Here is a 15,366-nt window from a genome sequence, read left to right as displayed (position 1 = left end):
TTAATGAGAGAAGTGCAATTAATTTGTGTATTAGTTGATGTTATTTTACCATGGGCTGCTTAAGTGGAGCTGGAGATAAACACCACCACCCTTCTGTAAAGGATTTTAAGAATTCTGTTGCAGCTGGAGATTGCTCTGTGCTTTTCTCCCAGAAATCAGGGAGAATAATCACATGGGATTCACAAAGTTGAGGAAAAAGTACTGGTGGTTCAGGGCAGGTGTCTGTTTCACTAAACTTGCATTAGACCACACCCTCTTCTCAAAGATCTTAAGGAGGTGCTCTTTCATCTTAGGGAAGGGTGCAGGACTGCAAGAGAAGAGTCACCAAACAAAATTGTTTGATGTCTTTCCTCAGTCCCTCCAGAGCTGCCCTCCCTCTAACCCCACTCTGTGCTCTGGTAATTTAAAGTGTGTTCCTTGAACAAACCCCCTTTTCTCCTCCTAAAAATAGATTCTTTGGATTTATTCTCTCTGTGGTAGTGCAAGGATAGTACAAGTGATTATAAACAGCTACTGGTCTTGTGTTATTTAGCCGATGTTCATCTGTTTAATTTTATTTATAAAGAAGAAAAAGTGATTTTACAATATTTTAAAAATATTGGTTTTACAAATCAGAAATCACTTCAAAGACACACACAGATGGTGCACATGACAATGGATTAAGCCAGGCATTTTCTCACTGGAAACTTTTCGGTTTGGACTGGGTCGAAAACCAGAGAATTTTATGGCCTTGATTAACTCATTTTCTCCCTCTGTGAGGGTGGGGAGGCCCTGGGACAGGTTGCCAAGAGAAGCTGTGGTTGCCCCATCCCTGGAAGTGTCCAAGGCCAGGATAGATGAGGCTTGGAGCAATCTGGGATAGTGGAAGATGTCCCTGCCCATGGCAGGGGGGGTGGAACAAGGTGATCTTTTAAATCCTTTCCAACCCAAACCATTCTGGGATTCTGTAATTCCACTGTCAGGTGTGAACATTGAGATTTTTGTGCCAGATGGTGTTGGGAGAACTGAAGAGATATTGAGTCCTCTAAGAGGAGACAGAAAGAACCAATCAGGCTCAAACACTGATGTTAGATAGAGAGAAGCTTAAATGAAGAGCTAGTGTTTTCCAGTTAGAAATCCCTAGTTGCCATCTTAAAAAAAAAAAAAAATCCAATTCAGGAGAGGAGTTTATTCTTAACTCTTGCAGGGCTTCTATCAACAGCTAAGTGTTAGCAAGTGGTGCTAGCAAGAAGGTCTGGCACATTCCTTGCAGCCTTGCTTGCCCATGAGAGTTAGTTGGAAGGTTCTCAGTGATTTCAGAGGGTCAGGGTGACACCAGAGTGATTTAAAGGCACTCAGCAAACCTTCTCAACCAAATGTTCCTGTGGATCTCACCATTTCCCAGCTGCCACCTCCAGTGTTATGCTGATAGCATTGGCAGCATTTGTGCCAGACAGGAATTTTTGGACTTGTAATTTTATGCTACAGCTGGCTTGATAAGCAGTGTACACACCTTTCTATGAACTGTCCCCTCCTCTGAGATAAAAACAAGTTTAATTAGCTGGTTTTCAGTGGATCTGTTGTATATTTTAGGCAATCTGTTTCATAGCATTGTCAATGAAGAGTAATTCACAGCCTCTCTGGAAAGATAAGGGGTAAAGGCATCTATTCTTTCAGCTGGAAATTTGTCCTAAATCTCTGAACTATATAAACTAATGAAAATTTAACTTGTCCTACTAGACTTAGCAACTATGCAATAATTTTACTTTGGTAATGATGAAGTGGTTCACTCCCTCTGACACCAGAGTTTTAACTCCCAAGAATTTTTTACTGCCTTGTGTGTTAACAGTCTTCACTCTGAACTGAATCAATTCCCTTTGTAGAGAAATCTTAGAATGGATTTTAGGAAATCCCAGCATCCAGCTAGGGTGGATATCAACCCGTTGTATCATTTAGCCTGGGAACCATCACTCATTCCCGGGTGAAAATAATTAAAATAGTTTATAATCGTTTAAGTAATTAGAGTGGTTTGGGGTTGGAAAGACCTTAAAGCTCATCTGAAGGTCCATGAGCAGGGGCACCTTCCACAGGACCAGGTTGCTCAGGGACAGCACTATGGGAAATATTCTATAAAACATCAGGCACATGAAACTAAACCTGAAAACAGCACAGTAAAAGAGAATAATGATCATAACACCCCCATTATTGATTCACCTCCCAAGCAAAAGCTTCAATGCACTCGATGGGCTCCATTTGAAAATGCAGTAACTCTGTTTTGCTTTTGTCTTGAGGTTATTCTTTCCACTGCAGTTTTGGATTAGCACAGCCCAGTGAGGACCACAAATATTTCCATGTCTGGTTTCCCCCCCACCACTGCCTCAGATTAGTTGAGGATGTTCTTGCTGTTTCACATATGAGACCAAATAATATGTTTTGGATGTGTATGTCCACACTTGTGCACAGGGGTCCAGGCAAAAATATTCACATCTTCTTCAAGAAATTCACCATCAGGGCCTTAAACAACCTGGTCTAGTGGGAAGTGTCACTGCCCATGCAGAAGGAGTAGAAGGAAATGACCTTTCAGGTCTTTCCAACCTAAATAATTCTGTGATTCTGTAAAACCTTCACTGCAAAGTACATGCTTGAAGTATAGAGATGGGGAGAAACCTTTGAACTCAGGAATCACTTCACTATTGCACATCATGAGTCAGTCTATTAGCAGTTTTCAAGTTATTCAGGGCTTTATTTGGAACTGCTGTGCTCACCCTCAAAGCAGAGGCAATAATAACACCAGATAAGCAGAGAAAGCTAAAAAGGTATTTGAGAGAAGGAATATCTGTCTAAATGAGGATGAGTGGCAGGAGAGCCTTTAGGAAAAAAAAAAAAAAACCAACCAAAAAACAACCTCTAAAGCAAAATACTGTCCATCCAGCAGGATGTTTTAATTCTAAGCTCTTCAGGCTATTTAATGGCATAGCTAGGGAACAACAGTGCAGTTCTTCTTCTCGGGAGGCAGAGAGAGACAAGCACGAGGAAACCTGGTGCAAATCCCTCATTCCCCAGACCAGAACGAGACAAGGGGCAACCCCCAAATTATGACAAGCATTCCTGAAGGCCAGGCACCTCTCCAGTGCCAATATCCATCTATTCCTTTGCCTTTCACAGGGTCCCTCTGGAAGTCATCCTGTACAAACCGCTGGACGCGGCTTTGGCATCTCCTCCGCTGTTCCCTGAGCAAACCCGCTTCTTGAAAGATGGCGAGGGACGAGATTTGAACTTCTCTGGATGTTTCTCTTTGCAGCTTGCCCTGCAGTTGTGTGGCCGGTGGGACGAGGACTCCAGCTGGCCTGCTGGCCACCAGCCGCGAGATGGCGATAATGTCACGATAGAAGGCGGCCGGACCCTGCTCTTGGGGACCACCACCAGCGTCCTCAACCTGCTGCAACTCAAAGGTCTGCAGGAGCGGGGTTCGGGGCTCTTCCTCCTCCAGGGATGGGGTTTTTCATGGCCCTGGTCTCTCTTTCCATTCCCCAGCTCCAGCATTAGAGGAGGTGATTGTGAGGCTGAGCCTGCTCTCGGTAGATGGGGGCAGTGATGGGGGACGGGGCAAGAATTAAAATATTCTGCGTGCAGAAGGAATTGTTTATGCCGCTTGAGGCATGACAATATAAGCAAAAAGGCCTTTTTTCCCCTTTTTTATTTCCCCAGTCTACCAAAATTGCTGCTGTCCTGAGCAGTATTCAGTGATAATTGCACTGCTGATAACAAAAATCTACTCTGTTCTGTTTGGCATCTTTGAGGCAGGTGTGTCACAAACACCTTCACAAAATTATTGACATTATAGAATTGCAGTAAATAATGCAGTAAATAATCAAATGCAGTAAATAATCCCAAATCCTAGAGCCCAGCTGGTGGGCAGTAGGTAAATAACTGAGCACAGTTATGATGGGAAACCTTGGATTTGCTGGGTTGATTTACCTGTACATAGGCCCAGAATAAGAATGAGACAAGGATATTTCTGTGGGTGTCAAAGTAAGAATTTAAAGGACTTGAAATTCCATGCCAGAAATCTTCCCCCCTGGAAGTTAGATCCTGGTTGTGGAATCTGCTGTATACATGCCTGATACTATGGGAGTGAGTTGTGCTGGTGAAATTGCTGGCTCAAAGTTAAGCCTCTGCTGAAATAGAGCTCAAAAAATGAAAGCAGGAGTTTTGATATCTTTAAAGATTACCAGGATCATTGCTGGTAAAATTGCTTTTATACTAAAATGATACTAAAGGTACTAGTTTTCCTTGGGATGATGGTGAAAGTCATGCATTTGACAATTATATTTTAAATTTGAATGATTATGTGATAAAAAGTTTGCAAGTTTATCCCTATCATGAGAACATTTTCAAAACTGATTAAACTTGCTCAGTCTAGGCTCAGAGGTTTTCAAGAATTGCTACATCAGACATCACTTCCATTTAAAAGCAAAATTAAAAATCAACTGAGATTTTAAAATTAAAAAAGGTGAAACACTTTGGTACAATCCTTTTTCCCAGTGAAAATTCTAAATCTGTGATTCAAGATTATTCTTAACCTTATTGTGATTATGCCATACTTTAAAGGAGACAGGTCAGAACACCAGATTTCTTTTGGCTGCAAATCTGATGAAGATTTTGGGGCTCAGTCACTGACTTTGTGAAGAATTGGGGCAAAATATTGGAGCAGAAACCCTCTGAGCTTTGGACCTATTCAAAGGCTCATTTGTTCTATGAGTCAGCCCCCATGAAGCTACTGGAGCTCTGACTGAATTTAATGAAGTCTGGAGTAGTATCTTTATGGCTTTGGCTCATCTGACATTCAAATCATTCCTCTTCTTTATCGTGTTTTCCAAGAAGCCTGGTTTATAAAGTCAATTCAGTTAGAAAAGCAGCATTAGAATATTCTAGATGTCATTATTTTCTCCATTGTTACATGCCAAACAGAGGGATAAAACGTTTTAGAATTATAACCTGCAGGAATTTTTTTTTGTCAGAGCTTTGTGAAGTTGCCTGTTGCATCCACTGCCACTACCATAGGTTCTCTGGCTGTGTAGCCTTGGTTAGATTTGGAATCAAGACATCCTGAGATCTATTCTGAAATGAGGCTGAGATTTATCTTTCCCTATCTTCCCTTTTTTTAAGCTGTCCAGCTCAGGGGAGTTTTTTAGGCTCCTGTATTGATAGAAACACACATCAACATCTTAGGAATTATAGACACCCATCTCAAACTAAACCACAGGTGATCCCTCAAAGCACAGCTACCAACCCCATGAGCACATCAAATAATCAACCACTTTCCCCAGGTGCCAGATGGGCATGGCAGTAAACCCCTAACCCCTAAGGTAGGTGTCAATATGTGCTTTGATTGAAACATCCCATTCCTGTTTTACCTGGAGAGTTTTTCTTAGCTGGAGCTGGAGAATGGGATTAAATTGTAGCTCTGCTCCCTTTGGCTTTCATGACTCAGCATCAGGCTGGCTGCACACTCTTAAACTGAAAATACAAAGTTTTGTGGATGGAAAAATGATGTAACACTACTGAATACACGGCTGCTACACTGCCCATTTTCTGGTGCTGTGTCCAGCAAACCCAACACATATTTACAGGCCCATTTCTTGAAATTCCCCTTTTTTTAAGACACCATGAGGATTTTGAATACTGGCCCTGTGTTGTCCCCTTTTGATGATTTCAACACTGCAGGAATTACTTAAAGAGTGTCAGAACAAGAACTTCACATGTGGCCTTAAACTGACCCTTCTTTGGCTATATTAACATATAGCCCCAAATACCTAGAGGTTCTGGCAATGACCAGACAGTCTGGGCAGAAGATCTGGAGGTCAAAACAATAGAAAAATAGGATTAGGCAGCTGGGTTCTGCTCACTGCCACAAGGGCTCAGCAGTTTCTCCCTCCTCCTCAACAAGCAGAGCAGGAACACGTGGATATTGAGAGTGGAAAGTTTAATAGTCAGGCTGTGAAATGGCTCAGACAAGACTGATTGGGGAAGAGATACAAGATAGACAGACTGTAGATAATTCTATATGTTCAGCAGATTGCAGTTATTTTTGTAATCCCAGCATCACAAGCATGGAAATATTTATGATAACCCAGGACAGATGGAAATTTCCTTTGCACAGGGCTTACACTGGAGGAATTTTGTGTTTGATGGGTTGATACCTCAGACATGTGTTGTTGCCTTTGTCTGAAATGATAGTGGTCTAGGAAGGTCTGAAGACAAAAAAAAAAGAATCTGTCTGGTCTTTCAGGAGTCCCTGGAAGATGAATTTTGGGGTGAAACTCTCAGTTATACCCCAGGTGAATTGAAGATTCCCACCTGGGCAGTTGCTCTTGCAAAGGCAATTTTGGGGTAGCCACTCTTGCAGGCATAAGGGAGATGATTGCTTTGATCCTTGTACTGGAAAAGACTCATTTTCACCTAAAGAATCATTTGGGTTGGAAAAGACCTCCAAGATCATGGAGTCCAACCTTTGACCAAATAACAACATGTCAGCTAGACCAGAGCACTGAGTGCCACGTGCAGTTTTGCTTTGATTCTCTAATCCTGTGAGTATTTTGAATTTCTTGTAATCCACCTTTTGATCAGACTTTGGCCAGAATGGATCCTGTGAGTAAATCAGGGAGTGGGGAAAACACAGATATTGATTTTGCTTGTCTTTTATTCCTCTTTGATGCTATTAGCAACAAGCATCAAATATTCACTGATACACTGACTTCAGTAGTTGTCAAATAAACTGTGCTTCAGTCACTGCTGAGAAAGATTGGATTTTAATTCAGTGAAATAAGGAAAAAGTGTTTTCCTCTGTTTTCCTCTGTTTTCTTCTCTATGGCATCAACTAGTTCCTTAAACTAATTTTTAAATCCCTTGTCAGTAGGCACAGTTGGAACCTGTTCCTGTCATGGTGTTTTCTGTGCTCTTTTGATCAATCCATTTGGGATAAGCATTGTGATCCTTTTTTTTTTTTTTTTCAGGCAGTTTTTTCCAGTTCATATTTTCTTTTTTTAATCAGGCAGAGACATTACAATTAAAATACCATAAAAGTGATTCTGGCAGTATTGCAATAAGCATGTTTTTTAATTAAAGAAAGAACATGGGATGTACAAATAGTACCAGCTAATGGGAGATTTCATCCAATGTATTTTTTAATTGAGATTTAAAAGGAAGAAAAGTCAGCTCTATTTCTCTCTGCTACTGTGTGATATTTTCCTACATTGTTACGGTGAGCCTTCAATAATTAGTCTCAGAGCTTTAGAATCCTCTCTGTTTTCATGAAAAACTGTGAAAGGCGTCAGTTCTTTATTTTTCAGTATATTTTTCTGCAGGGATTCAGTGTTATCTGGCAGAGTGCAACTTACAGATGTGGGCATTCCTGGAGGAAGGGTTTTAAGGCCCTGAATCTGTAGCAGTTTAAGGTGTTTTCAGATCCTCCCCCAGCTGCAAACCCTGGTTCATGTTTGGGTGTGGACTGCAGGTTTCTTTTGCCATCATGTTTCATGTGGGCTTGCATGATGCGCATTGGACTCCCAGGACTCTCACTTGAAAATTAAATTGATTTACTGCAACTTCAGCAGCTCTTGAGACTCCTGTGGGACGTTTCGCAGTGAGCAGATGTGTGGAAACTAATCCTGGCCAAGGAACTGAACACAGCTTTGGCAGAGACTGAGCAGAAACCCCGGGCAGCACCGGGGCTGCACCATAATCACTGTCATGGAAAGAGGGAATCACAGAATCACAGAATGGTTTGGGTTGGAATGGACCCTAAATCTCACCTCATTCCACGCCCTGCAATGGGCAGAGCCACCTGCCACTATCCCAGGCTGCTCCAAGCCCTGTCCAGCCTGGCCTTGGACACTTCCAGGGGCAGCCACAGCTTCTCTGGGCACCCTGTGCCAGGGCCTCACCACCCTCAGAGGGAAGAACTTCCGAATGTGCACCTAATGAATGTCTGTCACTTGGGACTTGAAATGACAGCCCAGGGACCTTTGCTTTCATCGCATCCCCATGGGTGGTGTTACCTGATGCCTTCACAAGGCTCACTTGGAAGTTCCTCAGTTAGATCCCAGATGATGTCAGACACGCTTGAAGACACCCTGGAGTGTCTGCACCTCTTCCCCACCAAGTCATCTCTCCTCTTCCAAATCCATCCAGGTGTTGTTAAGTATCTCAGAGGCCCCTTAAGAGCTGAAGAAGTAGAAAGATTTCTTTGAAGGAGATACATCTATGGCAGCATCTTCTGGGATGCTGGTTGGAATTGCCTTTTACTTGTCTCCTGGGCTCTAAGGGAAGAGCCTGATCAGTTTCCAGGGGAGCACGTGCCATCTGAACAGATGGCTGTGAGCACAGCAAGCCAAAAAACAAAGGCTTGTCAGGCTGGGGAAATGAATTCTGTCTGAGAGTAGTGAAGCAGCTGCTGATTCCTCTCCCAGAGATGGATTAAGGCGTCCATCCAACAAAATGCTGGAATACAACCTTAACTTTTGAGTGTGTTAGTGGTGTCCTGGTGGAAATACACAGGCATTTGAATTCAGAGCTAATCTGGGGTCTGTACCTGTGTGCTATGAACATGGAGGAACATTTTGAGGGAGGTGCAGGATGAATTTTGGACTCTTGGTTTGAGCAGCCTTTTGGATGGGGCCAATATAACAAAATTGCATCTTGTTCAGCCATGGTCCAAGCTGCTAACAACTTTCATGGTTCATTGGAATGTCCTGTGAGCATGTCAACAGGGTGCAGGTGACATATCCATGAAATAATTAATTGTCTTTTCTAAAGCTCATGAACTTTGTATTTTTATTTCTGTATGCAACAAGATCAACAAGATTTCAGTTGAATTTTTTTGGTTTTTTTTCCCCTGCTTGGAGGCCCTACCAGGGACACCCTTGGAGCAGAAGGATGAGCAGTAAGGGGGCTGCCAGCACTCTAAAGCCTTTTGGCTATCCAGAATCAAGCAAAGCTATTCCAGCTCTGGCAGTGGCATCCTGCTGTTTGCCACTCAGGGATGCTGGACAGGAATAGAACTTCTGATCCTGAGCCTGGGGAATTCTCATGGGGAATTCTGTGGCTTTGTCATGTGAAACAGCAAGTGAGAGGAGCTGGTAAGAGGAAGCTGAAGGCTGTGGGGCTGAGTTGCTCCTGGTCATGGAGCAACCAGAGCAGATCTGCCCTGCATTGTGATGGGAAGAGGTAGTCCAGGTGAAGGGATGAGATTTCAATCTGCAAATCCCCTTCCATGTAGAGGAAGTTTCCTAGTTGAAGGTTATGACACAGTGGTGATATATAAGACCATTTTGTTGATACTCTTCTACCACTTTTATATTAAAAAAAATGTCTTGAGATGATCCAGCACTCTTCTCATAGTTTGCTGGGTTCAAACTTAGTCAGCTTTACATGAAGAAGTAGAATGAAATCAAATTTGAAGTGCAACTGAATAGCTGAAGTTGAACTAAATATAAATATGTTACTTTTATCCCAGCTCTCTAATGAGCTGTTCTTTAGGAAAAATATCTTATATTGACAGTGACTGCAAAGTGTGGCCTCAGAAATGTCTCCATGCAAAAGGTGTACTTTGGAATGGGGACTTTGCTTCCCTCCAATTTCAGGAAATCTCTAAACCAGTCTATATCACAAGCTAAATGAAAGTTAGTAACATTGCATTTATTTATTATGAGAATATCTGTTTTAGAATCATTTTTTTTATTTAAAATGAAGTTTTTGAGGAGGGATATAAACTGCTGTGTCTGCTAGTGTGAATCTTCTTCACAGAGGCAAGGAAAAACTCCCCACACCAGTCTTCCCAATCTTCTACTTCATTTTGGTGGGTTTTGTTTTTCTTGGGTTGTTTTTCTTCCTTTTTTTTTTGTTTTTTCCAACACATGCATGTTAGAGGCTCTTTTCATGGTTAATATTTTGGATACCTGGGCTGTGGCATTGCATGAGTGAGTCCAGGACACCTGGCAGAGAGAATTTTTAATACATTTCCTTTCCAAATCCTTTACTTTTGAGCATGTCCTCCACCATTTCCCAGGGACTTCAGGAGGTAAATCTCTTTTCACAAAACCAGTGGTGCTGTAATTAATTATTCTTTCAGCAGATTAAACCTCCCACCTTATTATTAGGTTTGGTTTGTTTTCTTTAATATTCTTTTTTTTTTTAATTATTTGGTCTGGCTGCTTCTCCCCTCCTGTGGGACATATGGAGTTGCCTTGTTGTTTTTATTCTTTCTTTTCCTCCTCTTTTTCCCCTGCTTTGGTAAAGACAGATAAAGAAAGATTTCTTTTCTGTTTGTGCAGAGGTGGAGGCTAATTGCTGGGTTAATTGAGAAGAATGGTGCTTCTGATGTTCTCACAAAGTATCAAATAGCCTCAACATATTTCTCCCCTCTCTCCCTCACTCCACCTAAAGAGACCCATTGAATTTGCACATTACTGTACAGAAGTGATTATGGGCTTAATTGTATTTATTTTGCTTGGTGGGGAGGCCATCATAACAGTGGTTGATTGATTTTTATAAAATCACCCTCAAGGTCATGTGTAGGCCTTTGCTTTCCTGTGCAGCCATAACAAACAATTTGAGGGTCACAGCCAAAGGCTCTGTTGAGCAATATTCCTGCTTTCTGCTTTCAGGGAAGGGGTCAAGTGCAATAAAAGAAGGAAGCATAACTTTTATTTTCTTTTTAAAAAAAGGAGAAGACAACCTTGTAAAGCAGCAGCTGTATATTTATTCTGACCCAAGAAAAACCACAGAGGTGTAGGGGGACAATATGCAATTTTTGGACAGAAGAATTTGTAAGTTTGGCCAGAGTTTGTTTTACACATAGACTTGATAAATGGTTAAATGAGTCTCTCCTAATGCTTTCTTTTCTGTTCTCTGGTGCTGCTCTTCTTTTATCCTCAGCAGTTGAACTTTACTTCTCCACTGTATTTTCTCCCAAAGACTGAGCACCATTTGGATTTGTCCTGGGAGGTTTTCAGAAGCTTTGCAAAGATCCAGGGGACAACAGCACTGTGGAGTGAACATGAATGAAGCTGATCTGCCCCTTTTCAGGGTTAAATTTTGTGTCTGACTGCTGCTTCTAAGGGAAGGCAAAAAAGTCCCATACAGAAAATCCCATAATCATAGGATGGTTTGGTTTGAAGGAACCTTAAAACCCTCTTGTTCCAACCCCCCCTGCTGTGGACAGGACAGCTTAAACTAGACCAGATTGCTTAAAGCCCCATCCAAGCTGGCCTTGAACATCTCCAGGGATGGGGCAGCCACAGCTTCTCTGGGAAACCTGCTCTAATTCCTCACCACTCTCACAGGGAAGAATTTCTTCCTCAAATGAGGGCTTCTGGTGTTCAGGTTGCACCTGGGGAGGTTTAAATTGGATATTAGGAAGAATTTCTTTGCTGAAAGGGAGGGCCAGGAGTGTAACAGACTTCTCAGGGCAGTGGCTGACTCACCATCCCTGGAAGTGTTCAAAAAAATGCTTGGAGACATGGTTTAATGGTGGACTTGGCAGTGCTGAGTTAATGCTTGGACTCTGTTATCTTAAAGGTCTTTTCCAGCCTCAGTGACTCTGATTTCCCTCTGGAAGGGTCAAACTTGCAGGCCAGGCGTGCACAGCTGGAATTCCTGCTGGAATTCCTGCTGCTCCTGGAATGAGGTGGGACGATTGCTCCTACTTGCACCCAGAGCAGTCAGCAGCATCCAGCATCTCAGACACTCAGAAATCCACAAAAGATATGGAAAATCTTCAATCAACAGCTTGAAAATTTTTGAATGGGCAATATGTGACTGAAGCTTGGGAAATCTTGTTTGAGACAGAATTGTGATTTTGAAATCAAAGGATAGGACAACTGTCTTCCAGCCCTCCTGGTTCAGTGGTACAGCATGGCAGCAATTAAAATACTCATTAAAAATTGTATGAAGAGAAGTAGAAACAGAAATGACTGTATTTCACAGAGAATAGAGCATAGGAAGTCAATAAAGACCTTAGGGAAGATGTCTTTTTAATGTTAGGAGTGAAATAAATCACAGTGATTTACAGTTCCATTTTTAGATTGTGGTGATAAATTAACACTGCTGCTATAAAGCAAAAGCATTTAATAAATATTTCTGTTCTCAGTATGGGAAGAAACAGGATGGTAAATTACATCACAAGAGGAAGATGGACCAGCAGTCCATTTATTGCCCAATAATGCTAATAGAATGAAAACATTAAATATTCTTTCAGAATACACATTCTTAAAATCAACAGGTCCAGTCTCATTCCAGCTTTAAAATTGCTGCTGGAATCAGATATCTTGTGTTATTTTACATGAAACAAGCTGAAATTTCTTCTGGTTCTTCACAATCCACACAGTATAATTTACAAAGACTCTATTTAAAGGCTCAACATTAATATATTTGTAGGTAGAGAAGTATATCTAGGGAAAGAGACAATTTACACATAGGAGAGTTGGTGGTTTTGAGAGCAAACATGTGTTTTCCAGTGGTTATAAGCAAGAAAATGTGAGATTTATCTCTTTCTTTGATTAAGCATATTTGGTAAAAAATGATGTAAAAAATTGTGGAAAACAAATCTGGCAAGAAAATATTTAATGGATAGTCCCTATTCAAATACTATTTTTATAAGCCTAAGAAATGAGGATTAAGTTACAAGATTTATAAGCTCAAGAAATCAATGAAACAAGGAAAACCCCTCTATGTGAGAATAAAAAAGGAAATCAGGATAAGCAGAATATGAGCAATGGCAAGCAATGATCAAGATAGTACTTAATCTGTTTTTTATAATATAACTTCTTTCCTTTTCTTTTTTTTTTTTTTTTTGTCTGAATACTGCAAATAACCCAGATGTCTGATCTCCCTTCTTCTTGCTAAGAATTGGCAGTTATCATGGAATCATGGAATGGTTTGGGTTGGAAGGGACCTTAAAGATCATCTGATCATGTTGTTCCACCCCCTGCCATGGGCACAGACACTTTCCACTACCCCAGGTTGCTCCAAGCCCCATCCAGCCTGGTCTTTAACACTTCCAGAGTTGAGCAGCCACAGCTTTTCTGGGCAGCCTGTGCCAGGGCCTCACCACCCTCACAGGGAGGAATTTGTGAGGCAGGAGAGACCAGCTGGGTGGTGGGTAGAGAGATCACCACCAAAAACTGCTTCCACCAGTAGCAAACTGGCCATGGGGTGAGCTGGTACAGTTATCAGCTACTTCACACAAAGGGAGCAGGGTAGACCCTTTGTAAGAGGTGTGGAGCTTCCAGACTTTGGGAATGTCTCTACTCTCTCCTGGGAAACTTGGCTTCACCTAGGAAGGCACATTCCATGTGCAGTGTGACAAAATGAATGAGAGTCCACTCTGTCCTCATCCATTGTACAGAAAGTGACAGCATTCTTCACAGGAGAGGAAATCATGGAATAAACCATCCTGAGGTGACAGACTGGGATTTTCAGCTCATGAGGGGCAAGAACAAGGGAGGCATTTGACAGAACTGAAGAGCTTGAGCCAAAAAAAAAAAAAAATGGAATGGAAATGGTTTTTCATGCACTATGCATTTAACCCACAATATTCATTGCTTCAAGAAGTCGTTGAGGCCAAATATCACAAAGATTCCAAAGACCAGTTCTTTATTACTGGCAAATCTTAACCAGTTATACTAATAGTCAGCAGGAGGAAAATGTTGGCAAGCAGTTGAAACTTTATGCTTTGAGGTGAAGCTAACCTCTAATTAGGGATTAAAATGAGATTTTTATGGGATGGGGAGATCAACCCACAGCCAGCTAAGAGGGAGACGTGTCTCACACTGTATTTGGAAGCATCTGGTTTTGAACAGCCGCTGGAAGAATTTGCAGGATTAAATCAACCACTGATCCAAACAAGTTGCCAGTTCTTATGTTCCAAAGCAGTTTTCTTCTCCCCTCTCCCAGTTACAAGTAGTTTGTAACCTAAAAAGTAACATAATACAAATTAAATAGAAATATCCCTTTTCAACATTAAGTGATTTAGTTGGTTAAAATTAAATTTTTTCCAAACACAGCTTCCTTTAGCTGTGGTTGGAGAGTCTGCCCAGGCTGACTGGCCTTGCTCAAGCCTAGAAATGCAGACCATTGTAGGATCAAAAAATGGACTGGATTAATTGGGTCTCTAAAGGGTTGATAAATCCATGGGGAAAAATAAAGAACAAGGTGGGAATTTCACAGAATGTAATAACATTTTGGCCTTTATTTTGTAATTTTACTGCAAACCCCTTTGTTTACCTACCTCTTACAGTTCCTTTCGCTGTGAGAGAATGACTGAATATATTAGATTGTGTTTTCTTTTTCTCTTGTCTTCAGGTGGCAAACTCCTGTTTACTGGGCCAGGACCTGTAGAACTGCATGCTCATTACATCCTGGTGTCTGATGGAGGAGAGCTCCAGGTGGGATCCCCTGAGGCTCCTTTCCATCACAAAGCACACATCTATCTCTACGGAAGCCTCCACTCTCCACCATTACTTCCATATGGAGTCAAATTCCTGGCAGTGAGGAATGGGACCCTTTCCATTCATGGTGAGTACATTTCTTTTCTTGTCAAAAGCAAAGGACAAATGAATAACAGAAAACAAAACAGAGAAAACACAAAAAAAAGTTTTTGGAAGAAAAAATCAAGAAAAACTTTGGTCATGATTCTCATGTAATCATGGAATGGGTTGGGTTGGAAGAGACCTTAAACACTATCGAGTTCCAACAGCCATTCCATGGGCAGGGACACCTTCCACTATCCCAGATTGCTTCAAGCCCCATCCAACCTGGCCTTGGACACTCCCAGGGATCCAGGGGCAGCCACAGCTTCTCTGGGCACCCTGTGCCAGAGCCTACCCACCCTCACAGAGAAGAAATTTTTTCCCAATATCCCATCTAATCCTGCCCTCTGGCAGTGGGCAGCCATTCCCTGTGTCCTGTCCCTCCATCCCTTGTCCCCAGTCCCTCTCCAGCTCTCCTGGAGCCCCTTTAGGCTCTGGAAGGGGCTCTGAGCTCTCCCTGGATCCTTCTCTTGTCCAGGGGAACACCACAGCTCTCCCAGCCTGGCTCCAGAGCAGAGGGGCTCCAGCCCTCAGAACATCTTCATGGCCACCTCTGGACCCATTCCAACAACTCCACACCATTCTTATATTGTGGCATAGAAAAAATTAGATATGGAGCTTTTCTTGAAGACCATGAAATATGGGTACAGAATGGCCATTTATTGGTGCAGGAGTATGGACATGGCATTCAAGTCCAAACTCAGCATGATTCAGAGCATTGGTGCACATTTCTCAAGTTTGTCTCTACTGGGCTATTTTTAAAAGTTCTACATCTCATAGAGGAGGAAAAAAAAAA

At 42.0% G+C, this 15,366-nt stretch overlaps 1 protein-coding gene across 1 annotated transcript in view; it reads left to right on the top strand.

Annotated features, from left to right (window-relative positions):
- PKHD1 (PKHD1 ciliary IPT domain containing fibrocystin/polyductin) overlaps positions 1–15,366 on the top strand; it is a 235,758-nt gene that overhangs the window by 74,839 nt on the left and 145,553 nt on the right. Inside the window, exons 35-36 of the mRNA XM_066545943.1 lie at positions 3,281–3,431; positions 14,344–14,556. Coding sequence (XP_066402040.1) covers positions 3,281–3,431; positions 14,344–14,556 — 364 coding nt within the window. The remainder of the gene's footprint in view (positions 1–3,280; positions 3,432–14,343; positions 14,557–15,366) is intronic.

The sequence above is a fragment of the Molothrus aeneus genome, chromosome 3 (assembly GCF_037042795.1).
Source record: "Molothrus aeneus isolate 106 chromosome 3, BPBGC_Maene_1.0, whole genome shotgun sequence".
Taxonomy (NCBI): Eukaryota; Metazoa; Chordata; class Aves; order Passeriformes; family Icteridae; genus Molothrus; species Molothrus aeneus.
This window is presented reverse-complemented; position numbering and strand designations above follow the sequence as displayed.